General features: G+C 41.6%; 1 protein-coding gene across 3 annotated transcripts in view; it reads right to left on the bottom strand.

Annotated features, from left to right (window-relative positions):
• The window catches only part of GALNT9 (polypeptide N-acetylgalactosaminyltransferase 9), a 225,139-nt gene that overhangs the window by 7,230 nt on the left and 193,099 nt on the right, over positions 1 to 24,810 (bottom strand). For all 3 annotated transcript variants that reach the window (XM_084649613.1, XM_084649614.1, XM_084649615.1), the window contains 4 exons: positions 23,266 to 23,451; positions 19,478 to 19,615; positions 15,555 to 15,650; positions 140 to 307 (listed from right to left, as the gene is read on the bottom strand). In XM_084649613.1, coding sequence (XP_084505739.1) covers positions 140 to 307; positions 15,555 to 15,650; positions 19,478 to 19,615; positions 23,266 to 23,451 — 588 coding nt within the window. The remainder of the gene's footprint in view (positions 1 to 139; positions 308 to 15,554; positions 15,651 to 19,477; positions 19,616 to 23,265; positions 23,452 to 24,810) is intronic.

The following is a 24,810-nucleotide window of genomic DNA, read 5'->3' as shown; positions in this document are numbered from 1 at the left end:
GGAGATATATAATCAGTGCAAATAATGTGCTTTACTTTTGCTTAGCAGCAAACAACTACATGGATTCCCTATTACCTAGAGCAAGCACTCCAGTCTAATTCATAGGATCACAAACCTCTTTGAAAGCTGTCTTCCATACCTGTGTAAAATCCCAGAGTCTTTGTGCTGGTCTCAAGACATCTTCACATTTCTTCAGAGTAGGGGTCCTGCCTTTCCCATCATCAATGAGACATTTGGAGTCAGGCAGAAAGGTCGTAGAGCCCAGAGGCCCTAACTGCAGAAGCCCTTCAGAACTATAGCGGACAAGCTGGAGAAAAGAAGGAAGAGAAAGACAACACACATTTTAAGCCATATCAGCACCACTAGAGACTTCCAGTGCCAAAGGCTGGAAAATTATGCTCACCCACCACATTTTCAACTGTGGTTGCTTGTTTTGGGTGCCTTACTTTGGACAACTAGGGCCTGAGTTAAGGTGTGCCAACTTCAGAGGGAGTTGAGGCTGGACTAACTTACACCAGGGGATGGTTAGAATATAGGGAACACACAAATGGCTTAAAGCCACCCTGGCCCCACCATCCATTTCTGCCTCAAGTGCAGGAATGGAGCAACTGAGAACAGGGCCCAGTAGCTCCTTTGTGTTATCCCTTGTGGTTGGGGTGCCCTATTCCAGCACATACTTTTTATGCAGAGAGGGAGTGAAACATATATTACCAGCATGGCATCGCTCATAAGACACATAGTTCTTCCTCCTTCTCCCCACCCTCTCAAAAGAAAAAAAAAAACAACGTTGCAAAAGGGCAATCAAGAAAATGAAGTAATCAATATGTAAATCATAACCACTCTTGAATCCATTCAGTGGGAATTGATTTAACAAGGACACAATGGCAATTTGCCATGCAGTTTGTTCTTAAGAGCTCTGTCAGAGCCTATTGATAGCAACCACTCTAATTAGTTTTTGTAAATAAACATTACGGAAAAAAATCCATCAGCACAACTTGTACATCAGGTATCCAAAAATAAGAGAGGAGGAAAACAGTCGATTCATGAAGGAAATAGCAGATCTGCTAATGTATGCTTCAGATCTGGACAACAATGAGCTAGACTCGGCTATTTCACTTCTGTTGAGGGCTAAATATTCAGAAGTCTAGTGATGTGGTAAATGCTATCGGCTATAATTAAAGGGTTTAGTAAATGACATCTCTTATTTTTGAGCTTTTTTTAATAAAGAAAAAAGTTTAAGCAGGCTGCATGCAAGCACTAATGGCTTAACACACACAACACATGATACACTCATTAATATTTCCTATAAGAGTATAATGACCTTCAGAATTTACCCTTTCTTCATTACACACACACACACACACACACACGACTATTTCACTTGTTTGAAGCCATTGTCCAGTCCAGGAGATGTGAAAAATGGATCTTTTGGAGCTGTCACTATGTGGAAGCAAGGATTCATTTTATTACATTAGGGCCTGGTTGGGGGAAAATATTAAAAAATCAAGAGGAGGGCCATTGCTGCTCATGACTAAGGGTTGCTTGTACATCATGCAGTACCAACAAATCTCTCATTTGCAGGTTCTCATTGCATTTCATAAACTGAATATGATAATAATTAATAGTACTTTCCTCAGAGTTATAAAACAGCCTTTCAGCAGAAGACTCCAAAACACTTTTAAAACATCTTAAATTTCATAACACCCCTGCCCACTCAGGTGGAGAAATGTGTTGTCCATTTTACAACCAGATAAACTGAGCCACAGAGAGGTTAAGTGATTTGCCTTACTTGAAATGGGGAAGTATTTTTAGCCTTCTTTTATAGACTGGTCAAGTAACATGTTCACGATCGTGCGTCACAGAGGTCAGGAACATGTTCAAGATTACACAGCAAGTCGAAGGTGAGCCAGGGATAGAACCCAGGAGTCCTAACTCCCAGTCCCTCCTTCCCAACCACTATCAAATGCTTTTTCTCCTCTATAAACTGTTTTGAATTTTTTAGTTAAACAGTAAGGGCATATTCTGCCCTTCTCAGTTACATAAATGTGATTCTGGGATAACTTTGTTGCGTCAAATTCCGATCAGTCGCTTGTTTAAATCCGGGGTAACTCCACTGATGTCTCGATTTACATGTAAATGAGATCAAATTTTGGTCCCTGGGCTCTAGATTTAACCATGAGCAGAATTTAGCTCTAAGGATATTGCTAACTGGAGACTACTGTATGGCTCACATTTAGTATGAGGCAGAGAGCTGCAGAGCAAAATCTTCAGCCATTGGAGAAATGCAATTATCACCGAGAAATTCACTACCTGTCTTGACTTATTGCTGTTATGAGACTGAAAATACTTAAAAAGGAATGGAAGGAAGGTCGTGGACCCTTGGCATTTACTGGATATTACTGACCAGGGCAAGTGATGATATCATTAAGGGCCAATCAAAAAGCTAGATTGCTAAAGATATTTCCTCATTCTTCTTAGCCTCAGCAAGCACATACTGTGAATAATCATATCTTCCCATGGCAAAAGAGCTTTGTCTGTTCACTTTTAGACCCGAGGTCCTTTGACAGAGCATGTGTTCAATGTTACCACCTGACATTTTTTTTCAGTGCAATCATGTGGAGCAAGGAGTTAGGCTGGAGACTGCATCAGAGAAAGCAGTAGAATAACCCCATGAGGATTTCTCTTGTGGATGAGTAAATGACATCAGTCAGTGTACTGTCTGTACATTGTAAATCAAGGTCTATAAGACACCTTTTCTTGCCTTTGCCTCTGCGGGGTTGGGGAAGTGTTTAAAGCAGGCAAACTAGTTCAACATCTGAATGGCCTGTCAGCTCACACAAGTGAACTTCTTTTCCTTCCATACAAGGGTAAAATCTGTTGGGTTTTTCAACATTCTGCATATTTCACACTTCCAACTCACTGGGAAGGATGAGCAGAGAGTGAGAACGAGACGCAGTTGTGGCTGGGAACTGCAGCCACGGCAATATGGTTGGCTTGTGTTATTGTAGTTTTTATGTATCCACCCCTCCCCTGCACAACTCCAAATCAAAATATTCACTGAAGACTGGTTAACTTGCACTAGCTAGACAACTAAGTCCGGTGTTGATAATCAGCTACATGATCTATAGTCCAGGGTCAATTTCCCCTGTGGATCAGAACACTCTGTGGTTTAAATGACAGAATTTGCCACTGCAAACCCTAAAATAAACAGCTTTTCTATGATAAAATATTTCATTTCCTTTGGAATCCCTACAGCCTAGAATTGTGTGTGCTGAACATCACAGGAACCAGCACTTTCTGATGTTATAATATTTATAGGGCAGACCCATCAAATACAGATAACCTGCTAAGTAATGTTATTTCTGCTTAGGTCTTATATAGGAAATATATATGTATATATGTAAATATATATATATATATGTATATATATATATATGGTGAAAGATACAGTCAGTCTACAGAAGCCAGTCTACCTGCTACCGTGACGGAGTGAAGGCTACAGCCAGAGAACAGATCAATGCTCTCAATTATCTCAGTAGATGAAAATGGTCCCATTTGTGCCATTGTTGTAAAGGGCATGTCAAGGGTTTAGTCATCAAGGATTCATATTTTCATTTGAGTCACATTGGCCATCAAGACTTCAGTCCACCATGCAAGACCTTAACACCATAATAAGAAACACAGTTCTTAGCATCCACTCCTGTAAGAATTGGAGTTTAAAAACTCATGCCCACAATCAGGTGGTTGATAAAATGTAATAGTCCTCCAATTACTCCAAACTTGCATATGGCTAACAGATCCTAAAACATCCCAAGTCATCAGTGCTAAAGTACTTTCATATTAAAGTAAGTGGTTTAATACTGTAGATCAGAAAAAAGGGGCAAAGACAATGCTTCAACTCCCCTGTGGCCTTCCTTAACAATATAAATAAGATCTGGAGCTTTGATGCCAACTTGTTGGAATGTTATTGGATTTTGTCAGATATTGTAAGTCAGACAGAGAAATCTCTCTGCAGCATCTGAATGGATACAATAGAAAATGTTAGTTCTTTCTCTGACTAACATTTTACTTTCTATCAAGGACAGAGGGGAATTTAGAGAGCTAACTTCAACTCTGGTGATCATTCACTGAGGTCAGTTTAACTACACCAAGGGTGAAATTAGTTCATACTATCCTACCTGACTGCATGGGACTCATTTGTTTCTTCTTCCTTTGTATTGTGGTGGCACTTTGAGGCCCCAACAGAGATCAGGTCTGATTGTGCCAGGTACTGTACATACATATACTGAAGAAACAGTTCCTGCCCTGAAGAGATTATAATCTAAACAGACAAGATAGAGTAAAGGTGGGGGGAAAGAAATTCTATTATCCCCGTTTTATACTGGGGATCTTAGGCACAGAGGTTACACAGGGAATGAGACCACATATTGAACACAAATCTCCTGAATTCCAGAGCCTGGCCTTCTACCAATATTTTATAGTGTGCTCTTTTTTCTTTTTAATCACCTAACACACATTCATAAGGTTCTGTTAACTTATTAAGAGAAAAGCTGAAGGCTGAGGCGAGGTAGCGAGATATATACTGCAACTGTTAAATTAAAAGTTCTTTTCAGAGGGTTCAACCTTTGTGGGACATGCTCCCAACCAGAAGAGCATCTATACATTCTCCCTGCAGCATGGGTTGTAACATCTTGGGCCAAATTCTTCCCTGGTGTAACTCAACTAAAGTCAATGGCATTGAACCCTTTCATTTCTCTCTATAAAAACAAGTATAACGCTGTCTCGATGTAGATTATATCCCTGCTCGTTTTACATGTTCATCTTCTGTCGTCCAGAATGAAAACAAAAATATGCTTTTGAGACTGGCATGAGGCTGAACCTTAGCCAAGCGTTTCCCTTTTATCAGAGAAGAGCTAAGCGATCCATATAAGTGAAACTGAAGCCAAGTGTTCTATTGAATACCTCAAGATATAATCCTCTGATTATCTGTTGTACATGTGACACTAGAGGATTTTTTCCTTCTACCCTTCAGGAACCAAAGTGGAATGAGAAAACCGCCAGAGGTTATTTATCAAAGCAACCATCTCCAGTTTTAAAATGGTAAGCAGTGCTATCTCTGGAAGGTGTCACCCAGATGGTAACTTTCTGATAAGTAAAAGATAGCTTTTAATTCAAGGTTGGTAGCTTAGAGTGTCTGCTCCACCTCATTTTCATTCCACAGAGACAAAGTGTGAAGATCTCCACATGCTCAGATGACTGTTGTAGGAATTACCACACTGATGGACTTTGGCAGTTTTTAAAATTAAACTTTTTTTTTTTTTTTAAACTTCCAACACTGTTTTGTCTTCCTAGGCTAATTTTAAAGCAGGCTCTCTCATCTGTAAACCTGTACGGAAAAAAAGAGAGAAAGTCCCCTTGGAGTCTGAAACTTCCAACCTACTCGGGAGCATAAAGAAATGATGAATAAATATACAGATTTGTACAGAACATGCAGGTGCCAAGAAGACAAGCAATCACGCTTTCATCCACCCCAGGTTCCAAACAACTGACCGCACCATCCAGTATGCAACTCTAGAACACCAGAGCCCTGTCAAGTAAATTGTTAAATATCTGCCCTCAAGCAACAGTTCAAGCGAGGCCTTTCATCTACTCCTTTCCCCTCTGTTTCTGTAGCTACAGTGCTGCGGGAATCCAAATGCTGACCTCTCCTCTTTCTGCTTGATCTATATGCCAAGAGAGTTCTCGCTTCCCCATCGGCAGTGACTCATCTCTGTGCCAGTGGGGGAGTGTGTATGCATGGCGGCGGGAGGAAAGGGAGTTGCTGTACGTTGTTCATCAACACGTTTATGTCCCCGGCTGCCATTTCCCCTCTTATTAAATCCCCTTCCTCTTTCGCACACTGTATAATATCAGGGCTACCTCATAGCATTCAAGATAGACACTGAATTCCTTTGAGACTGTGCCACCATTCGCAGATAGTTGATGCAGGATTGTATATAAACTCTGCAGCCATTCTGCAATGCTCCCAGCCCAAGTTAGCCAGGAATAGGAGAGCCTGGAAATGATTCTCCTATGAGACAGCATATCTTCCACTGACTGCCTCATCTTCTCGTTCAGAAGCGAGTCTATAATAATGGTTCATTAGACAGCAATGCAAACCAATGAGTATTAGAGATGGTGGTGCAAGACGGCAAACTTGCAGACCCCCGGTCTTAGCAGTTCAAGATTCTTGTCATTCTTATTTCTTTCCTAAAAACTCTTAAACCCTATACCACATTTTGCATGTTCTTCAGTCATTTCTTGTCCAGCAATGACTCACCGTAGTTTAACTACAGGTGTGTTTTTAAATAGATTTGGTTAAACCAGTGCAAAACCCTGTGTCCACACGCTTCACTTGGTTTAAACCTGGCTTTTATTGATTTTGCTTGAGTCAGTTCTTTCACAAGTTAAGCTAGTGGTAACCCAGCGATAACTGGTGTCAAAAGTGTCCACACAGGAGTTTGCATCGATTTAACTAAATCGATTTTAGTTAAACTGGTGCAACTTATGCAAGAAGATAAGACCTTAGCTAGTGAAAAAATAAACCCAAAGAAAGAAGTTTTGTTAATGATGAGGATTAAGGAGTTAAAGGTGGAACGGTTGGGGTGTCTTTGGCTAGTTGTATGGTGAAGGCTATGGTTCTAGGCTATGCAACACAGAAAGAGTGAAAAGGATAGGTAGTGGAAAAGGAGGCTAGAATGAATAATGCACTCATAGACACTGATTCAGCATGTGCTTAATTGTAAGCATGCCGTTGCTCACTGGCTTCAATAGGACTTCTCACATACGAGCAGTCAAGCACATGCTCAAGTACCTGGCAGAATCGGGGCCACAAAATCTAACAGATCATGGGATGAGTATTGAGCTGCCTTCACAGCAGTGAGAGGCACAAAGCATTGGTGATAATCCAACTGGTGAAAACAAGTGCCGGTCTAGATGGGATACAGTCTCACATGCAATAGGAGCATTAAAATAACCCAACACAATACAATACAGGCATCTTATGTCTAGTACATGAGACTTAAAATGTCAGGAACTCAAAGCTAAACCTGACAGACAACTATATTTACTCACACTCATTACAGAGGGGTTTTAAAAATGATTTAACCTAGTAAAGTGCTAGCTGTCAACACCTTTCGTGCTATCTACTTGAATATCCTTGACTAGGGTTTGTGCTGCTGCGGTCCTCACACTGAATTAATTTTGTAAATTGTGGTGAGATGGTATAATTTTTCCAGCTGTGTAATCATTAATTAACTTGGCTCCATGTGAGTGACTCCAATCCATGCTTATCTGCTAAATGCTCATCTTAGATAACACAGCACCTCTCCATACAGCTTGGCGTTTCTTACAGAATGTAAACTAAACTGGGGCGGGGGAGGGGGGATGGATAATAGTACTGGATGATCCAGTAGATTAACTCCTCCAGTTTGCCGATTTACTTCCCCTAAATATCATTCTCAGGCCCTGGAAAAAGGTATTTTATAGAGCGATGCAAATGGAAGCGGGAGGTAGTGTGGTCTGGTAGGGAAGGCACTGGACTGGGAGTAAGGAGAACTGGGATTGATTCTGGGTTCTGCTGGCATGAAGGGCATGTCATTTCACTTTTCTGCGCTTCTATTTCCCCTCCCGTCCTTTGTCTTGTCTATTCAAATTGCAAGCTTTTTGGAGCAGCGACTGTCTCTTCCTATTCTTTGTACAGTCCCAACCCCCAACCCCCAGTGCTACTGTAATATTAACAGCAACAACAGAGTTTCAACATTTCTCTCAAAATATGACTGCAGTAGGTATTGAGTATCTGAATGCAAGAGGTTTTAGACAGAAAAATCTCCAGCCTGATGTACTGAACAGAACCATCAGTAGCAAATTTTGGACAGGGCTATGAAACAGTTCTTGTCCTGCCTCCAGCCCTAAGGGATTGAGGGGAGGGGTTAGTGTTACAGTCCAATACTAACTGAATCCTTTTATAAATGTGTAAATGAGGGGGAGGGGAGGGGAGTCTTTAGGTGTCCCTCAGTCTCCAGTTGCATATGAAGCCAAGCTCAGATGCTCTTGCTTAGGACTGGGCATAGCTGGTGAAAGGGCTTGCAGGGACACTTCCCAAGCTTGCAGGTTTCGGGGGTTGCCAGGCTCCTGGCTGGTGAAGTGGGTTTGTGTGCATTCTGGCATATTGACACCTATTAACTAATCAAGAGACAAAATACTCCTATGATACAGGTAGGTAAATATCATGATCCCCATTTTACACATCGAACACAGAGATTAAGTGGTTTGATTAAGGAAGAGTTGGTGTCAGAACTAAGATGAACATCATGTGCTTAGTCTATGAGATGACAATACTTCTCCCACTACGGAGCTGCTCCTCCTTGTGCTCGGGACCACAACAGCCATTCAGCAGATAAGCCAGCCCAGCTGCAAGCAGCTATCTGGGAGGGCATCTTCAGCAGCATTCCAGGCAGTACTGCCCATCAACCAGCTATGTGGAAACCAAATATCAATGCCATTTTGGTTCAAAAATATTCAGATTCATGCACCTCCTTCTCCCCAACGCTAATAAATGCCTGGTCCCTGTTTCCTCAGAGCCCTTCCAAACAAACTTCTTGCTCACCTTCCCTCGCTATTGGGCTCCAGGGCTTTTCAGATCTTTGCCATGTTGGCTGTCTCTGCAAGATCAAGAATTCTGGGTCTCCCATGCTCACACCCGAGAGGAGCATAGTTTATTACCTTCCTTTGACACATCAGTTCTCGTGGAAAAGAACGTGTGTGGTCCATCATCACTGAGCACTGTAGCTGCATGATGGATGCGCTACTTCAATGGGAAGAATTCCCAACCCTCAGAAGAGGATCCATATCATCTACTGGGCAGTGCCGTGTGATCCTGAAAGGCAAGGGGGACTTGTTACGTCCCACATGAAATGAACTAAGATCCGACTGGAAAGTCATGGGAGAACCTAGTCTCTGCTGATACATTAACTGAAGCTTAAGACCTATGCAGCCTGATAGCCAGTTGGTAGACATTGGGGGAAATGACTACTCTGCTTTTCATGGCTGTTGTTAACCTTAGCAACTTTCTAAACCACAACTGTGATGCATCCCATACCCCTTTCTTTCGAGAGTGAAGTGTATTGTATCAAATAAGAGAGTCAGGGTGACCCACTTCTAGGTTGAACCTGCAAAATAAATTACAGTCAGAACCATTTACCTCACTATCTCCACGACTACTGGCACTAGGCACAATATTAGAGATTGAAAAGAGACCTTCTACAAGGACTTTAAACTGGGACCTTCTGGCTAAAAGAAAATTTTGCTAGAGATTGAACTCTCTGTATGAGCCTTGGCAGCCTCTCACTGAAATGGACTCTTCCTGGAAATCTCATTTGCATCTAATTAAGAAACTCTATTTTGTTATCTTAACCAAAGGCTACTCCATCTAAATTTACTCTGAAAGTGTCAGTCAAGTGTCTCGTAATAAGACCACCAAGGGTGGATGCTTTTGCAGTGTGAATTGAACATCTATCCACTTTGCTGTAATAAGGTATGACCTGTCACTGGCTTGCAATTAACCGCAATAGGCAATACTTATATTTTGCAAATCTTGTTATGCTTCCATGGTAATGTACAAGCTAAGGTTCCAAGCCAATAATATGTATAGCTGAACTTCAGTTAATCGTTTAGTCGGTAATAAGGTCAGACTTTATTTATGCATGAATGCCGGTTCATTAATGCGGGTCTGATTTAGATGGTGCTTCAACAGAATTTAAAATAACATCACAGGAAAAAACAAAGTCCTGGATTTAAATAATATCTATGTTCATTAAAAAAAGTAAAGTAACAGCAATACAAGTGTGGCATGAAGAGATTTCATTTTAAAACCTCAAAACATTTGTAAGAAAAAAATTATATACATACAGACGCTCCCCGATTATGCAATCGTTCCGTTCCGGAACGCCTCGCGTAACTTGAATTTTGTGTAAGTCGGAAATGTATACCCAACCATTGTGAAAAAAAACGAAACAAACAAACAAAACCCTCTCCTATTTCTAGCTTATGGAACTTTTTCCATAAGTGCGGATTTGCATAAGTTGGATCTTGCGTAACCCGGAGACCGTCTGTATTTAGGAAATACACCTTGATTAGAAAAGCACTTAAGCATACAAATTAAACCAATTTTCATAATAGTCTTAATTTAAAATGTGCTTAAACACCACGTACATCAACTTTAAGCATGTGCTTCACTCCATCCCTATTCAGCAATGCACATAAGCATGCGCTTAAAGTTAAGCTCATGCTTAAGTGCTTTCCTGAATCGGGCCTTACCGGTCTACTCTAAAGCTCAGTTAAGTCAATAGGACTTCTCCTGCGAGCAAGTGATAACAAACATGTGTAAGGGTTGTACCTGCTAACCTGAATTAGCTAAATTTAGTATTTTGCAATGGGTCTCTGAGTTATAAGAACAAATTAACAAGATTCTGCTATTTTCTTTAATTGACATCTTCAGAACATAGATTCACATAGTAAATTATGTAGTTCTTTTATTACTATAGTGTGAACAAAATGACTGGATTTTGTTCAATTAAATTCTTACGGTGAAGCCAGACATTTTCATTTAGGATTTAGAGAAATTTTTGGTTTATAATTATTATAGGTCAATATATTTGTGAAAATATCCCCTATAAATTGGAAAAGCATGTGCCTAATATCCCATTCTCTTTGTTTGGCTAATATTGTACTGGGATCAGTACTGTTCAACATATTAATAAATGATCTGGAAAGAGAGGTAAACACCGAGGTGGTAATGTTTGCGGACCATATAAAATTACTCAAGATAGTTAAGTCCAAAGCTGACTGCAAAGAGTTATAAAGGGATCTCACAAAACGGGGTGACTGGGTAACAAAATAGCAAATGCGATTTAGTGCTGCTAAAGTAATGCATGTTGGAAAACATAATCCCAACTACATGTACAAAATGATGGGGTCTAAATTAGCTGTTACTACTCAAGAAACAGATCTTGGAGTCACCGTGGATAGTTCTGCAAAGACATCTGTTCACTGTGCAGTGACAGTCAAAAAAGCTAACAATGTTTGGAACCGTTAGGAAAGGGATAAATAATAAGACAGAAAATATCATAATGCCACTATATAAATCCATAGTACGCCCACACCTTGAATACTGCACGCAGTGATGGTGGCCCCATCTCAAAAAAGATATATCAGAATTGGAAAAAGTACAGAGAAGGGCAACAAAAATTATTAGAAATATAGAACAGCTTCCATATGAGGAAAGAGTAAAAAGATTGGAACTGTTCAGCTTGTAAAAGAGATGACTAAAAGGAAATATGATAGAGGTCTACAAAATCATGAATGCTGTGGAGAAAGTGAATAGGGAAGTGTTATTTACCCCTTCACGTAACACAAGACCAGGGGTCACCCAATGAAATTAATAGGCAACAGTTTAAAACAACCTAAGGAAGTAATCCTTCACACAATGCACAGTCAACCTGTGGAATTTGTTGCCAGGGGATGTTGTGAAGGCCAAAAGTATATCTGGGTTAAAAAAATAATTAGATAAATTCATGGAGGATCGGTTCATCAATGGCTATTAGCTAAGATGATCAGGATGCAACCCCATACTCTGAGTGTCCCTAAGCCTCTAACTGCCAGGAGCTGGTACTGGATGATGGAGGATGGATCACTCGATAATTGCCCTGTTCTGTTCAGTCCCTCTGAAGTATCCGGCACCAATCACTGTCAGAAGACTGGATACTAGGCTAGATGGACCTTTGGTCTGATCCAGTATGGCCATTCTTATGTTCAAATGTTTATGTACTAGTGTGAGATTGTACTGACCTTCTTTAGCAGGAAAACATGATTAACGAAATCTCTGGAAGGTACGAGGCAGTTCAAAAATCCTTCTGGAACAATGTGAGTGAGGTGGATTTCCTTATGAAATACCTTGAGGTGAGGGAAATGCAAATTCTCCCTCTCAAAAACCAACCTTTGGAAGATATGCCTTTGGGAGATATGTGTATACTAGTTCAAACTGGATTCTCCAAAGACTAACAGACAAAGAAAAGACTTTTGGACAAAAAGCCTGACTTTAGGCTGACTCAGGGCCTTCTTTCTGACCCAGCAAACTGATATGTCCCCCTGTCCTTGGAGGACCCGCACCCTTAGGAGAGGATTGGAAGGAGCTGGCCTCATAAAACTGTGTGCTTGTTCTGAGCTGAAGCTCTGATGAACTTGTGACCTCAAGGAAGGCCCTAGGGTAAAGTGTTGAAAGATTGCTGTTGCCAGCACCCGTGAGAGAGTGGGGATGAACTCTGGTAAGTTTATTAGCATGCGTGTAGCTTCTTTCATTTTTTTTTCTGTGTAGTGCTTTTTCCCATAGGAATAAAGTAGGTTTGCCTAGAAAACTCTATGTGGTAACTTATATCTGTAGCAATCACTCAGTTACTAGTCTCTAAGGAGAAAGCAAGCAGGTCTGTTTAGGCAGACTCTCTTTGCTGGGAAATATACAGTGAAGGCAGGGAACTGTGCAGCCTGGAAATACCCTGGCCAAAAGAGAGAGACGTGGGTCTCCACCCAAGACAGGCAACAGCTGGGGAGCTTGAAGCCTGGGAGTAGGTGCCCTCACTGAACCACTGAGGGGAGCTAGGGGTGCAGTTGCCCTGAACTGTGATGTTACAGGTATAGTGTAAAGTACAACATAGTATAAAGTCTAGTCTAGTCTAATTTTTAAAAAAAATACATTTTAAATGACTCTCTGGGTCTCATCACTCCCTAGATAGTTATGCTATGGATCTTTGCAATTCCCAAATGATATGATACGCCAAACATCCAATGACCATTGAGATTTATATCTATGGCATACTTATACCACCAAAACCAGCTAGGATTCCCACTGGATCTAGGAGAAGAATGGGGGAAAAAGTTTTGAACATATTTTCGTCAAAGAAGGTCGTGGCATTGCAAACATCTGTGAATTATTCACCCAGCTTCTAATGAAAAGACATTACCCAAAATTATTCCATTCAAAAATATGATCTAGTGGTGAAGTCACTTACCTGAGACTCAGGATATCTGGGTTCAATTCCCAGCTCTGCCACAAATTCACTGTGCAAACTCTAAAAAGTCATTTAATCTCCCTCTGCCTCAGTTCTCCATCTGGATAATGGGATACTACTACTTCCTTTGTCTGCCTGTAGCTATTTGCATTGTAAACTATCCCAGGCATGGATATAGCTCACTATATGTTTTTACAGATTGCACAATGAGGTTCTGACTGGGGTCTCTAGGCATTACTGTAATGCAAATAATTAACAAACCACCACTGCCACAATTAATTGACTAAACTATTTAACTGGCTTGGACAGTTACCTGCATGATCCTGTTGAAGGACATATTCACACCAATGAGTGATACCGTGTTGGCACAGGCCGATATTGTACAGGTGTGGAGGGGAAAAGCGCTGGAGTACTAGAGTATCAAAGATGACCTGATAGGGGACCCAGGGGATAGCTGAATGATAGCCACCCAAGTGGGAAGCATGCTCAAAAAGCTTCGGGGCTCATCTGGGACTGTTAATGCAGGCAAAATTCCCATGGCTGCATTGTTTAATCAGGCTCTGGCTTTGGTAGCAGAAGGAATGACAATTTTGTGAAGTGAAAAATAGTTTTCAGCAGTGAAAAGAGCTTTCTGAGTAAAGCTTGTTTCTTTGTGAAACTTGTTGGCATAGGAATAGCTGAGATGTTTTGACTGCTCATAAAAATGGCAAAACCATACATTCAATTAGCTATACTTTATGTATGAAATGTGTCACACAGTTTGATTGCCTTCTTCTCCAGGGGAAAAATCTCATTTTAACAATCAACTGGGATTTTTGTGTGTAGGTGTGACATTTATTTACTACTCATTACTACTCATTCAAACCAAGGACCCAATCCCGCAAGCATGTGCATGCTTAATTTAACCACTTGGGGCCTGATTCAAAGTCCACTGAAGTCAATTGAAAGTTTCCCATTGACTTCAGTGGGCTTCGGATCAGGCCCCTGAGCGATCTTATTCAATGGGACTAATCATGCGCATAAAGTTAAACACATGCATAAGCACTTGCAGGATTCAGGTCCAAATGAAACTTTTTGGTAACAACTACTTTATACATACAAGCTACCCCTGCTAAACCTAGTCTACACACAAAGCTGCACCAGTTTAACTAAAGTTAGGTTTTAAAAATGATTTAGTTGAGCTGGTGCAAAGAGCTGTGTGGAAAATCTTATTTTGGTTTAAACCAGGCTTATTTTGGTGTAGTTTAAATCAATTATAAGCAGGTTTAAACTAGCCTGAAATAAGACACACAAACCAAAATAAGACTCTCCACACAGAGGTTTATATCAGTTTCACTAAACATGTGGTGTGTGTGCGGACAAGGCCTCAAAACCCTGTGTAGACATTCTTAAATAAATTTAAAACGGGCTTACATCAGTTTAGCTTGTCTGATGCAAGGATTTGCTCCAATTGCCCTAAGGAATTGCTCCAAGTCAGTTTTTAAACCACTTTTAATTAACCCAATGCAACCTCTGTGTATAAATGTGGCTTTGCTCTTTCAGCTTTCATTTGATCACTGCTGCGCCAGAAAAAATATCCTCAGTTACTCAAAGGATAAACTAGTAGGGACCAAAAGCCCAAATTTTGCCAATATCCATCTGTAGTGGGTCGACACCCGCTCAGGCCCACAGTGGTTTAAGATAGCCCTGGGAGAGGGCTGGGGCAGAGGAAGGCAGCTAGGCTGATTGTGGAAGCAGCCTGAGCGGGGTGGGGGGCTGGGGGGGATGGTAAGGGGCCACTCCCCAATCAGGGCTCAGCTGGCTCTATAAAGGCTGTGAGCCAGAAGCCCAGAGAGACTCTCTCTAGCTTCTGAGAGCGAGGGATCTGGCTGCAGGGACCTAAGCAGAGTACCTAGATTGGAGCAGGGCTGGGGAAGGGCCAAAGGAGCTGGGGAGCTCTAGCCAGGAAAGCCCCAGGCTGCGACCTAGCATTAGGCCCAACAGGTACTGGGGTTGCAGGGCACATTCCAAGGTTAGACAGAGGCAGCAGGTCCAAACCCAACCTTGCCTGTGATGAGTGGCTCATACTGCAGTCTGCCCAGGGCGCGGGGGCTAGCTGGTGACTGGCAGGAGCCTATGACTGAGGTGAGGTAGGGATAGTGGGTGGGGGGGGGGTTTCCTGGGAGGGGGAGACCCAGAACTGTGGGGTACTGCCAGGGGGCAGCACCCAGTGAAAGGGGCATCGGGGTCCTGGGAGGGACACTGGAACCAGCAGCAAGGCGAGACACCGGCCTGAAGAGGGCGCTACAGAGGCTGGTGACCTAATTCCCAGAGATGACCAGCAGGGGGCACCGCTGGTGAGTCTGTGCCCGGTTACACCATCAAATCACTTTTTGTTTCCTTTGAAAGTTTCTTTGTTTAGGTCTAAGGCTTTCCATCACTTAATGGTAACAAGAATTTTAGTTAATTTACCTGGGAGGACATTCCATGGCATGGATAGAGGATCGCTTTGTCATCATCTTCTGCTCCCTGGTCTAAACAGTAGCCACTAGCTTTGCTGTTACGTACCTACAATGAGAGCAGAAAAAACAATTGCTTTAGGCACCGCTATCCATAATAAAAGCCCAGTTGATTGAAACTTTGTCGCTTTACAATTACCAAAGCAAACCGTATATGAAGATGCTCAACATTTCTTTGAGGAAGGAAAACACTCTCATTCACCATCACTGACACTTCATTAGTCCTTTACAAGTGTCCTACGAGAGACTTTGACAGTGAATTCCTTGTATGAAAAACACAGCTGCATTATCAAAATGTGCTACAATCTTGCCAAACTACCAACTTGGACCAGATCTGTATTTTCAAGTAATTGCACAAAGATCATAAACCACTAAAATTCACTGTAAAAGCCATAGGCCAAATCCTGCTCCGAGGTATGCTTGTGTAAATCTAGATTAATTATGTTGACTTCACTAGATTTACAATGGAATAAATAAGGGGAGAATTTAGCTCTTTATGCTGAAAACATGACTAGCTACACCGGGGTGTTTCTGACAGAAGAGCACTTTATTTGTTAGTGTAGGGTGTATATAAAGCAAAAGTATATATAATGAACCTCAGCTGAAGTAGGAACATATATAGTAAAGTATGGGAGCAATATATTGTGTTTGGTGTATTGTCATGAGACAACACAATAATAATAATAAATAGTACTAGGAGAAAAGGAGTACTTGTGGCACCTTAGAGACTAACCAATTTATCTGAGCATAAGCTTTTGTGAGCTACAGCTCACTTCATCGGAGAATTTGTAAAGGTTCGAAGGTTAGGTGCAGGTAATCAACTAAACCAGAAGTTCAGATACTTTCCCAGACTATATGGGCTTTATCAGTCTGAAAAATCAGGGTGAAAGTATGGTGAGATTTCAGATGTTTCTTCCCTCTTAGTCAGGCTAGAAATATCACACAAGCAGCTTCTTTTATATTTTGGAACTGCCCGGAATCAGGGAGTGCAGATGAACATGAATATGTGACAAACACCTATTCTGATTTTACAAAGGAGTCATTTAACTGAACGTCTTGAAACCATCAATAGGTCAGGTTTAGTTCAGAGGGTGAACACATTTTCAGGCATCCACATGTTATACAAATGACGGTGTAATTACTGCATAGGTAGCATAAAATATCACACATAAAATATAAGAAACTCAGTAAATACTGATTACTACATGAAACATAACAGGCAATTTGATGAGGGAATTAAGATATACCAGCAGTTAAGCTTCAGTAGGATTATTTTATGACAAAGGTACTACACGGGATAAATAAGATGAAGACAACTTTATGACGGGGCCTTAAAGATTGTGAATTGCGTCAATAAGAAATATACTTTTACTGCTGTGTCCATCTACTCAATACATTTATTTCCCCTAAACTCCAGAGACTATAGTGACCTCTTTCTCTAAGAAAAATAACCAGAAGGGAAGATTTTTAATAACAAGTGATCCTTAGGTTTCAGAGTAACAGCCGTGTTAGTCTGTATTTGCAAAAAGAAAAGGAGTACTTGTGGCACCTTAGAGACTAACCAATTTATTTGAGCATGAGCTTTGAGCATTTTGAGCAATTTGAGCATGAGCATAAGTCATCCTTAGTGTCAATACATATATTTACCTACAGTATATTTCAACACAGACAAAGACTCCAGAGGAGCTATGCCAATTTACATCTGCTAAATATCTGGCTTTGACTCTTTATCTTGATACATTTTAATAACTAAGATACTTGACCATCAAGCTTCCTGTTTAACTCAGGGACCTTCTATCTGATCACTCAATGGAAACAGACTTCGTTATAGTGAATGATTTGCTGAAAACCTGGTGTAACAGGCATGACTTGATAGTGCCAATCCGCTTCTCAGTTTACAACCTTCTTGGACCTGACGGTTGCTAATAGCTTATGTTGAATTTACTAAATGTCTTTTCTCATTTAGTGCCAGTGACTGTTATATTAAGTTGCAAAGTGATATTACCCAATAAAACGTGCACTTTGTATCAATATCTAAAGTGAATGACCTATTTTTATATGAGCTCAATCAAACGGCACAGGAAAGAAGAATGACCATATGAAAGCTCATTCCCTTAGGATTTGAATTTACCATCAGTAGGCAATTTCAGATTTTTTTACAAATTGCATGACAGTGAAGTTATCAGAACTTTGCATAATTTCAAGGCCATAAGTCATATCAGCCTTTTTTTAAAATAGGAGATTATGCTATTTATATAGTTATTAAAACAAACAACATCAAAACCCCTACAGGTGAGCCTGAGCCACAGATGCACATCCAAGCTTTCCTAATTATCAGGGAGTTTTGGATCTTGGTTTTTGAATTGGCCATTGTAAATCAAAGGAATCAGCCACAAAGTATGCGCATGGATCAAAGCCTCTCTGAAGTTCTGATGTGTCTAGAACCAGGAGTTTTGTTTGGGCTGATCTTTAAATATATCTGTCTACAAAAATTAGGTTATATTTTGCAATATCTTATTCAGCAATAGTCTATGGGTGAGAGGGGGAAGAGGAGGAAAAGCAGAAGCTAATTGCAAACCAACTGTGATGTTTTTATCTATTTTGAGTCACATGTGTTGAGCATAAGACACACCCAACCGTAACCTCCACTCATGCTCTCTCAAGGGTATCAGTTTTCCTCCGATCAGCAGGATTTTCAAAACTCAATGGGCAAAGTCATAGAATCAAAGAATATCAGAGTTGGAAGGGACCTCAGGAGGTCATTTAGTCCAACCCCCTGCTCAGAGCAGGACCAATCCCCAACTAAATCATCCCAGCCAGGGCTTTGTCAAGCCTGACCTCAAAAACCTCAAAGGAAGGAGATTCCACCGCCTCCTTAGGTAACCCATTCCAGTACTTCACAACCCTCCTAGTGAAAAAGTTTTTCCTAATATCCAACCTAAACCTCCCCCACTGCAACTTGAGACCATTACTCCTTGTCCTGTCATCTGCTACCACTGAGAACAGTCTAGATCCATCCTCTTTGGAACCCCCTTTCAGGTAGTTGAAAGCAGCTATCAAATCCCCCCTCATTCTTCTCTTCTGCAGACTAAATAATCCCAGTTCTCTCAGCCTCTCTTCATAAGTCATGTGCTCCAGTCCCCTAATCATTTTTGTTGCCCTCCTCTGGACTCTTTCCAATTTTTCCACATCCTTCTTGTAGTTTGGGGCCCAAAACTGGACATAGTACTCCAGATGAGGCCTCACCAATGCCGAATAGAGGGGAATAATCACGTCCCTCGATCTGCTGGCATAAATTGGAGCTACTTATACAGCCCAAAATGCTGTTAGCCTTCTTGGCAACAAGGCACACTGTTGACTCATATCCAGCTTCTCATCCACTGTAACCGCTAGGTCCTTTTCTGCAGAACTGCTGCCTAAGTCAATGTATTCCATCCCAAGATCATAGTGTGGTCCAAAGAGAGGCCCTTTTCTTAGAGGATACAGTGCCCCACGCCACCCCCACTTACGCCAATTAATTTAGATTACTCTAGGCAGCTGAGCTAGTTAAAGACTTTTTGTTTCTGGTGTTCATGCTGGCCCATTTGGGACAAATTGCCTTGGATTTACATTATCGAGGCTGCTATATACCAAAAGAAAAACCAGGAAGGTGCGTCTCATTGTTCATGACAGTGATTTAATCTGGTGCACTCCAATGGGAAAGGTAACATTGCTTATAGCCTACACTTTATAGACTGGATTAAAAGAGGTATGGGAAAGTTTGTGTTCCTGCTGTCAAGGCGATTTTAAATTGTACTGTGTCATCTGATGCCCACTAATTAAGATGAAAGGAATGCTCTAATGCAGTTATGATGTATTTTCAATGTTATACAGCACCTCTCCATAAGTGATTGTATTGTTGTAAACCCTCATTTCAGGATAGACGTTCTCCAGGTACCACTTAAAACTCCGGCACTGCAGTCGCTGTCGTAGAGCTATTCTTTCCGAAACATCTCCGAAATCAACTCCCGGGTTCTGCAAAGCAGGAATATAGCAGAGAAATTCCATCATATTGACTTTACAGTTGTTTTCTTTACTTGAAACCAAACTGGAATTTCTTTTGTTTGGAAGCTACATTTCCGCCTTTCCTTTGTAAGTAGCTACTTATTGTACAGCTGGCCTGGACAACAGAGAATGGCAAAAGAAGAAAAACGAACAAAAAAACAAAGTAAAAACAACATTTAAAAAACTGATATTATTGGCACATAGAGCTGTGCTAAATGTTTGCAATGAAACTTTAATCTAATTGCCCTGGTTACAGATTTTGTTACAAACTCAGGGCCTAATTTTGATTTAAGGGTACATCTACATTGCAGCCGGGACTGTGAAATGCAGCTTGTGTAGACGTACCCATGCTAACTTGCTGAAAATAGCAATGGGGGTGTGGCAGTCCATGCCACCGCATCCTCTCTGCTATATTAAAGCTAACTTGGGTACATCTACATGAGCTTCAAATCACACCCCTGGCTGCAGTGCAGACACACCCTATAGGTACGTCTTCACTGCAATGTAAGCTCAGGGTTAGTAGAACTTGAGTTAGCAGACCCTGGGTTTGTTAAGCTAGGGCTTTAGCATCTACACTCATTTGTAACCACAGGTTAGGAATTACAGAACCCTGGGTCCCAACCTGTGGCTCCAGCATCTACATTGCATTATGCAGGCCTGAGTCCAACCACTGTCCCAAAACGTGGCTGCTCTAGCCCTTTGTTCGTGTTGCAGTGTGGGAAAACTTGACTGCCCAACCTGACTGTCCAGAGGACAAAGAAAGTCAGCCCGTAGGATTGTGGAATACTTTGTGGCAGACTCCCAGGGCATGAGTCCAGTGGGGCTGCACCCACACTGTAAAGCAACAGGGCTTGAACCCTGGGTCCCAGTTTGACTCAGGCTCAGACCCTCCAATCCCCCCCCACCACCACCCTGGGGTTCTGGAACCCTAGTTCCAAGCCCTAGGTTAGTGCAATTTATTTATAGAAGGAAGGGGTGTTGGGCTTGAGCTTGAGTTCAAATCCTGGGCTTACACTGCAATGTAGACATACCCTAAATCAGTGGTTCTCAACCTGCGGCCAAATCAGCACACAGCTGCGGCCCATGTGACATCCTCAGGGCCATACAGGTAATAATGGATGTGGCCCACAACCTAAATAGGTTGTGGCCCTAAATTATACCAGTTTTACACTGGTATAACTCCAGTAACTGACTCCTATAGAGTTAAAATCAGCGTAAATGGGATCAGGATTAAGCCCCCCAAAACTCAGCTCAGGCCTGGTAAAAGGTTCATTACATTTCACTAAACTTTTGAGTAGACCGTTCTCCAGTTTCATATGAATCAGAGTTGATTTGTGGAGTTTTGACGTAACATGTGATGAAACTCAGCACCTGTGATGGAACTGTGCTTTGAGATTTTGCATGCCTTTGAAAACAAAATTAAAAACAAAAATTCAGGTTGACGCATCAACTCATGTGATCCAAAAACCGAGCCAGATCTTCAGTTAGTGTAAATCAGCATAGCTCCATTGACAGCAAGCAGGACTTCAACACTGATTTACACCACCCAAGGATCTGTCCCAATGTTTGTAGGAACCCCAGTGAACTGACGCTGAGAAGTTTTGCACTGATCTAATTGTAAGCACCTTATATGTTTCCTTCAGAAAGATCCCTATGTGCTTTACAAACAATATTGAATACTGGCTTACAGTTCAGCAGCATATTTTAGCTTGAGCTTTATTAGTATCCCCACTAGACAGGTTTCTGGAGAGAACACAACTTTAGTAATGAACAGCCTTTTCTATTGAGTTTGCTGGGTGCATTGCTGCTTGCTGATGCAAAGTTCTGTACATTTGCTGATGCAAAGTTCAGCATACATTCAAAGGAATGTGAAGCTGAATTGTGTGTTACTTCTGGCTACACTGAAGGGGAGTATCTTTCATATGTAGTCGATATTGCACATCATTCAGCATGAAGAAGGTTAATTGCTAGATACCTGGATCACCACAGTTGGCAGGGAAAGGATTCCAAGAAAGGGTATAACCAAATCTTTGGTGCATTGAAACAATGTTTTCTTGACTTTGTAAAGAAGTTTGCCGGTTCATAGGAGCATTGTTTTGCTTTTGTGTATCAATCAACCATCCTCTAGCCAGAATGCAAGCCATTCATAGACTCTCAGTGGCTTGAAACAGCAATCAAGTACAGAAAGGATAGTGTGAATTACAATGGAGTGCTGTCCACTGATAGGGCAGGCGTTAGCAATGCTACTATCTACTTTACTGGCAAAGAGCACTCACTGTTCTACAATTAAGCTACCCATCATCTCATTCACTGTCATTTCAATTGAAAGTGAAACTTAGTATGACAAACAGACAGGCTTCGCAGCTCCCTGTACTATTGTGTCTGTCCTAGGTAAGCTATGGTCCTATAGCGTATGGATTATTGGCTGGTGGTGTTGGTGCAACACACTCAATGCTTCATGTGAAGATGAATAGGGTAGATATTCTTGTTGACGGAGCGGGAGGTTTTTACTCCTCTAACACCCGTATGATCTAGTCCTATAGCTAACCAGAGTACCGTACGTTTTGTTTAATACCCCAGTGCAACAGAGCTGTGAAACAGCAGCACTCTAACTTTTTTCAAGAACGAATGGGGGTTTTATGACCTACATTTTATCAATCATTTTCTCTGATGGAAAGTAAGTTTTAATGTACCAGGCTTCTTGCTGATTTTATGTCCTTCCAATATAGATGCGTCTGTTTTTTTCAAAGCACTGCTTTATGGTTTCAGTGCAGAAAACTGCATCAAAAAGTAATCTCTGAGAAATTTAAGAAAATCATATTTTGGCATAAATGTTTATTTAAATGTCTCTCTCTCTTTTTTTTTTTACTCTCAGCTTTGATTTGTGGAAACCATCAAGCAAACAGATTTAGCAGTTTCTTTTTTCTCTTCCCAGCGGAAGTCTAAGAGCCCTTTCCAAGGGATGCAAACCCGACCACAGTGGGTTTACAGGAAAATGTTTATCGATGCACATTTTTACGTCATTCCCACACCAAGATCAGGACCCAATTGTGCTAGATGCTATATATACACACAGCAAGAGATAGAACGTGCCTACACCATTGTGACCAAACTACAAAGCTAGACCGTTTGGGTCTGATTCTCCCATCCATTATACCAACGGTGAGCTCCACTGAATCACTCCAGCATAAACTGGTGTAAACGGAGTGGAGAATCAGGCTCAGCGTGTTTATTCATATCACGCACCATGACATTTATCTGTAGACATTTCGGGGTGCTTATCTGTGTAATATCTGAGTATCTCAAAGATGAATGACGTCATCATAAATGAATGACTTCCTCCCAGGAATCAAATTAGCCCAGTTCACTGTGTTAGGATTAGGTCATAAACGTGGGTCACTGCTCATCAGTGTGCACCTGAACTTATTCTGGGGCAACAAATTAAGATGGCAGAGTTCTTTGTTTTGAATATTTGCTGCTATGAAAGTGCTCTTCCTCCCACCCTCGGTCAATAGGTGATGGATTTAATAGTATCACCCAGCACAAACAGAGGTAACTTAGATCAGATATCCATAGTTCTCTGCCTCCATTTACTCAGTTATAGAGTGTTCTCCACTTACCGTCATTGGGATGTTCCATGCCATGTAAACATGTGACTTGAAGTCATCCATCCAGACCTCAGCAGCCCGCAGGGCATTGCGCTTTGCATAGTAATCAATGTCATTGTTGTAAGGTTTCTTTGTGCGTTCAATGTGGGCAACTCTTGAGCAAGGTAAGACTTCCATGCTTCCTCCGCACTGCCAGACCTGTGCAAGAGTTGGAGGATAAAACAAACCATCAAACAAGAACTTTTTCCTTGAAAACAGGCTGATATGACTGTTTATGGTAAGATATTGTACAGCGGGTGATACATCAGACTCTGATGACTTGAGATAGAGTTACTGCTCTTTGAGCCCTTAGGCAAAGCAGCAATTGCATGAGAAACCCTGACATCTGGATGTTAGGCACTGGATTCAGGTGGTGTAAACTGACACAGGTCCACTGAAGCTAGCTGAGGATCTAACTGTGGCTGTCATATTCCATTTCACGGGCTGTGTGCTTGTGTACACTGGGGCTTATTTCCTGCACCAAATTTCCATATAAACGAATTAATTGCTAACAGCTCAGGTATGCCCATTTCTGAAAGAAGCTATGTGATGCCTGTGCAGTGGGCATGGAACATATCAGATGGGGCATTCAGCACTGGAGCCTGTAGGCGCTTGAAGATTGCCCTTCAGTCAGGAAAGGAATTATGTGCATGAGAAATGTAAACAGAAAACAAGTGGCACACCTTATTCAGCTTCCCATTATAGAAAACACATGCTTTCCTTTTGAAAGTCAGGATATTCTTCCTTTTCAAAATTTGCCCGAGAACAATCCTGCCCAACCCCCTGGGTATGTAAGGCTATTATGGCCACACTGCCCCTTTTAGGTGCTAGCTGGAGCAGAGCTAGCCCGTGTATGTCTACCTGTGACAGGAATTACATCACCCAGCTGCTGTATAGACATGCCTTTGGGCTACGAGCCTGCACAAGGGAGTGAGGGTGAGACTACTTGGACTGCATAGACTTTAGGTTTCATTGTGTAAGTGAGCAGGTGCTCCAGGAGAATGTGGGCAAGAGGACTGGGGAATGGACAGAGCCCTGGACCATGCAATACACATAATGTCATAATCTGCTGCTGGTATAAGCCAGCGGTAAATTCCCTCTGTCCCCTGACAAAGCCAGGGGGAAGCAGAGCAGGAGCAGTGTCAGAGGCGTCTCTCTAGTCACAGTGCCTCCTAGTGTTATCCCAGCGCTGGTGCAGCTTATGCATCTCAACCTGCACCTGAAGTCTCAATCCAGCCCTTAGGAAACAAGAGATCTTAAAATATAAGCAAGAGTCCATAGCTTCCCAAGGTCACATATTGCTGAGAAGAACAGCTCATTTTCCACACAAGTTGGACTCCATGAAAAGACAAGGGATTTGTACCCTACACATAGCATGCCCTTTCAGAAAGAAAGACAAATTACTTGGAGAATGGCAGATAAAATTCTGTTCCTTTACGCTGCTTTTTTTTAAAAAATACTTTATTAGTAAATATTTATTTATTGCCCTACTAGTTGTTGACTAGTAAATCACTGGCC

The sequence above is a fragment of the Lepidochelys olivacea genome (genome assembly GCF_965140295.1).
Source record: "Lepidochelys olivacea isolate rLepOli2 genome assembly, chromosome: 15".
Taxonomy (NCBI): domain Eukaryota; kingdom Metazoa; phylum Chordata; order Testudines; family Cheloniidae; genus Lepidochelys; species Lepidochelys olivacea.
Note: the sequence above shows the minus strand (reverse complement) of the source record. Positions and strands in the feature narration are given on the sequence as shown.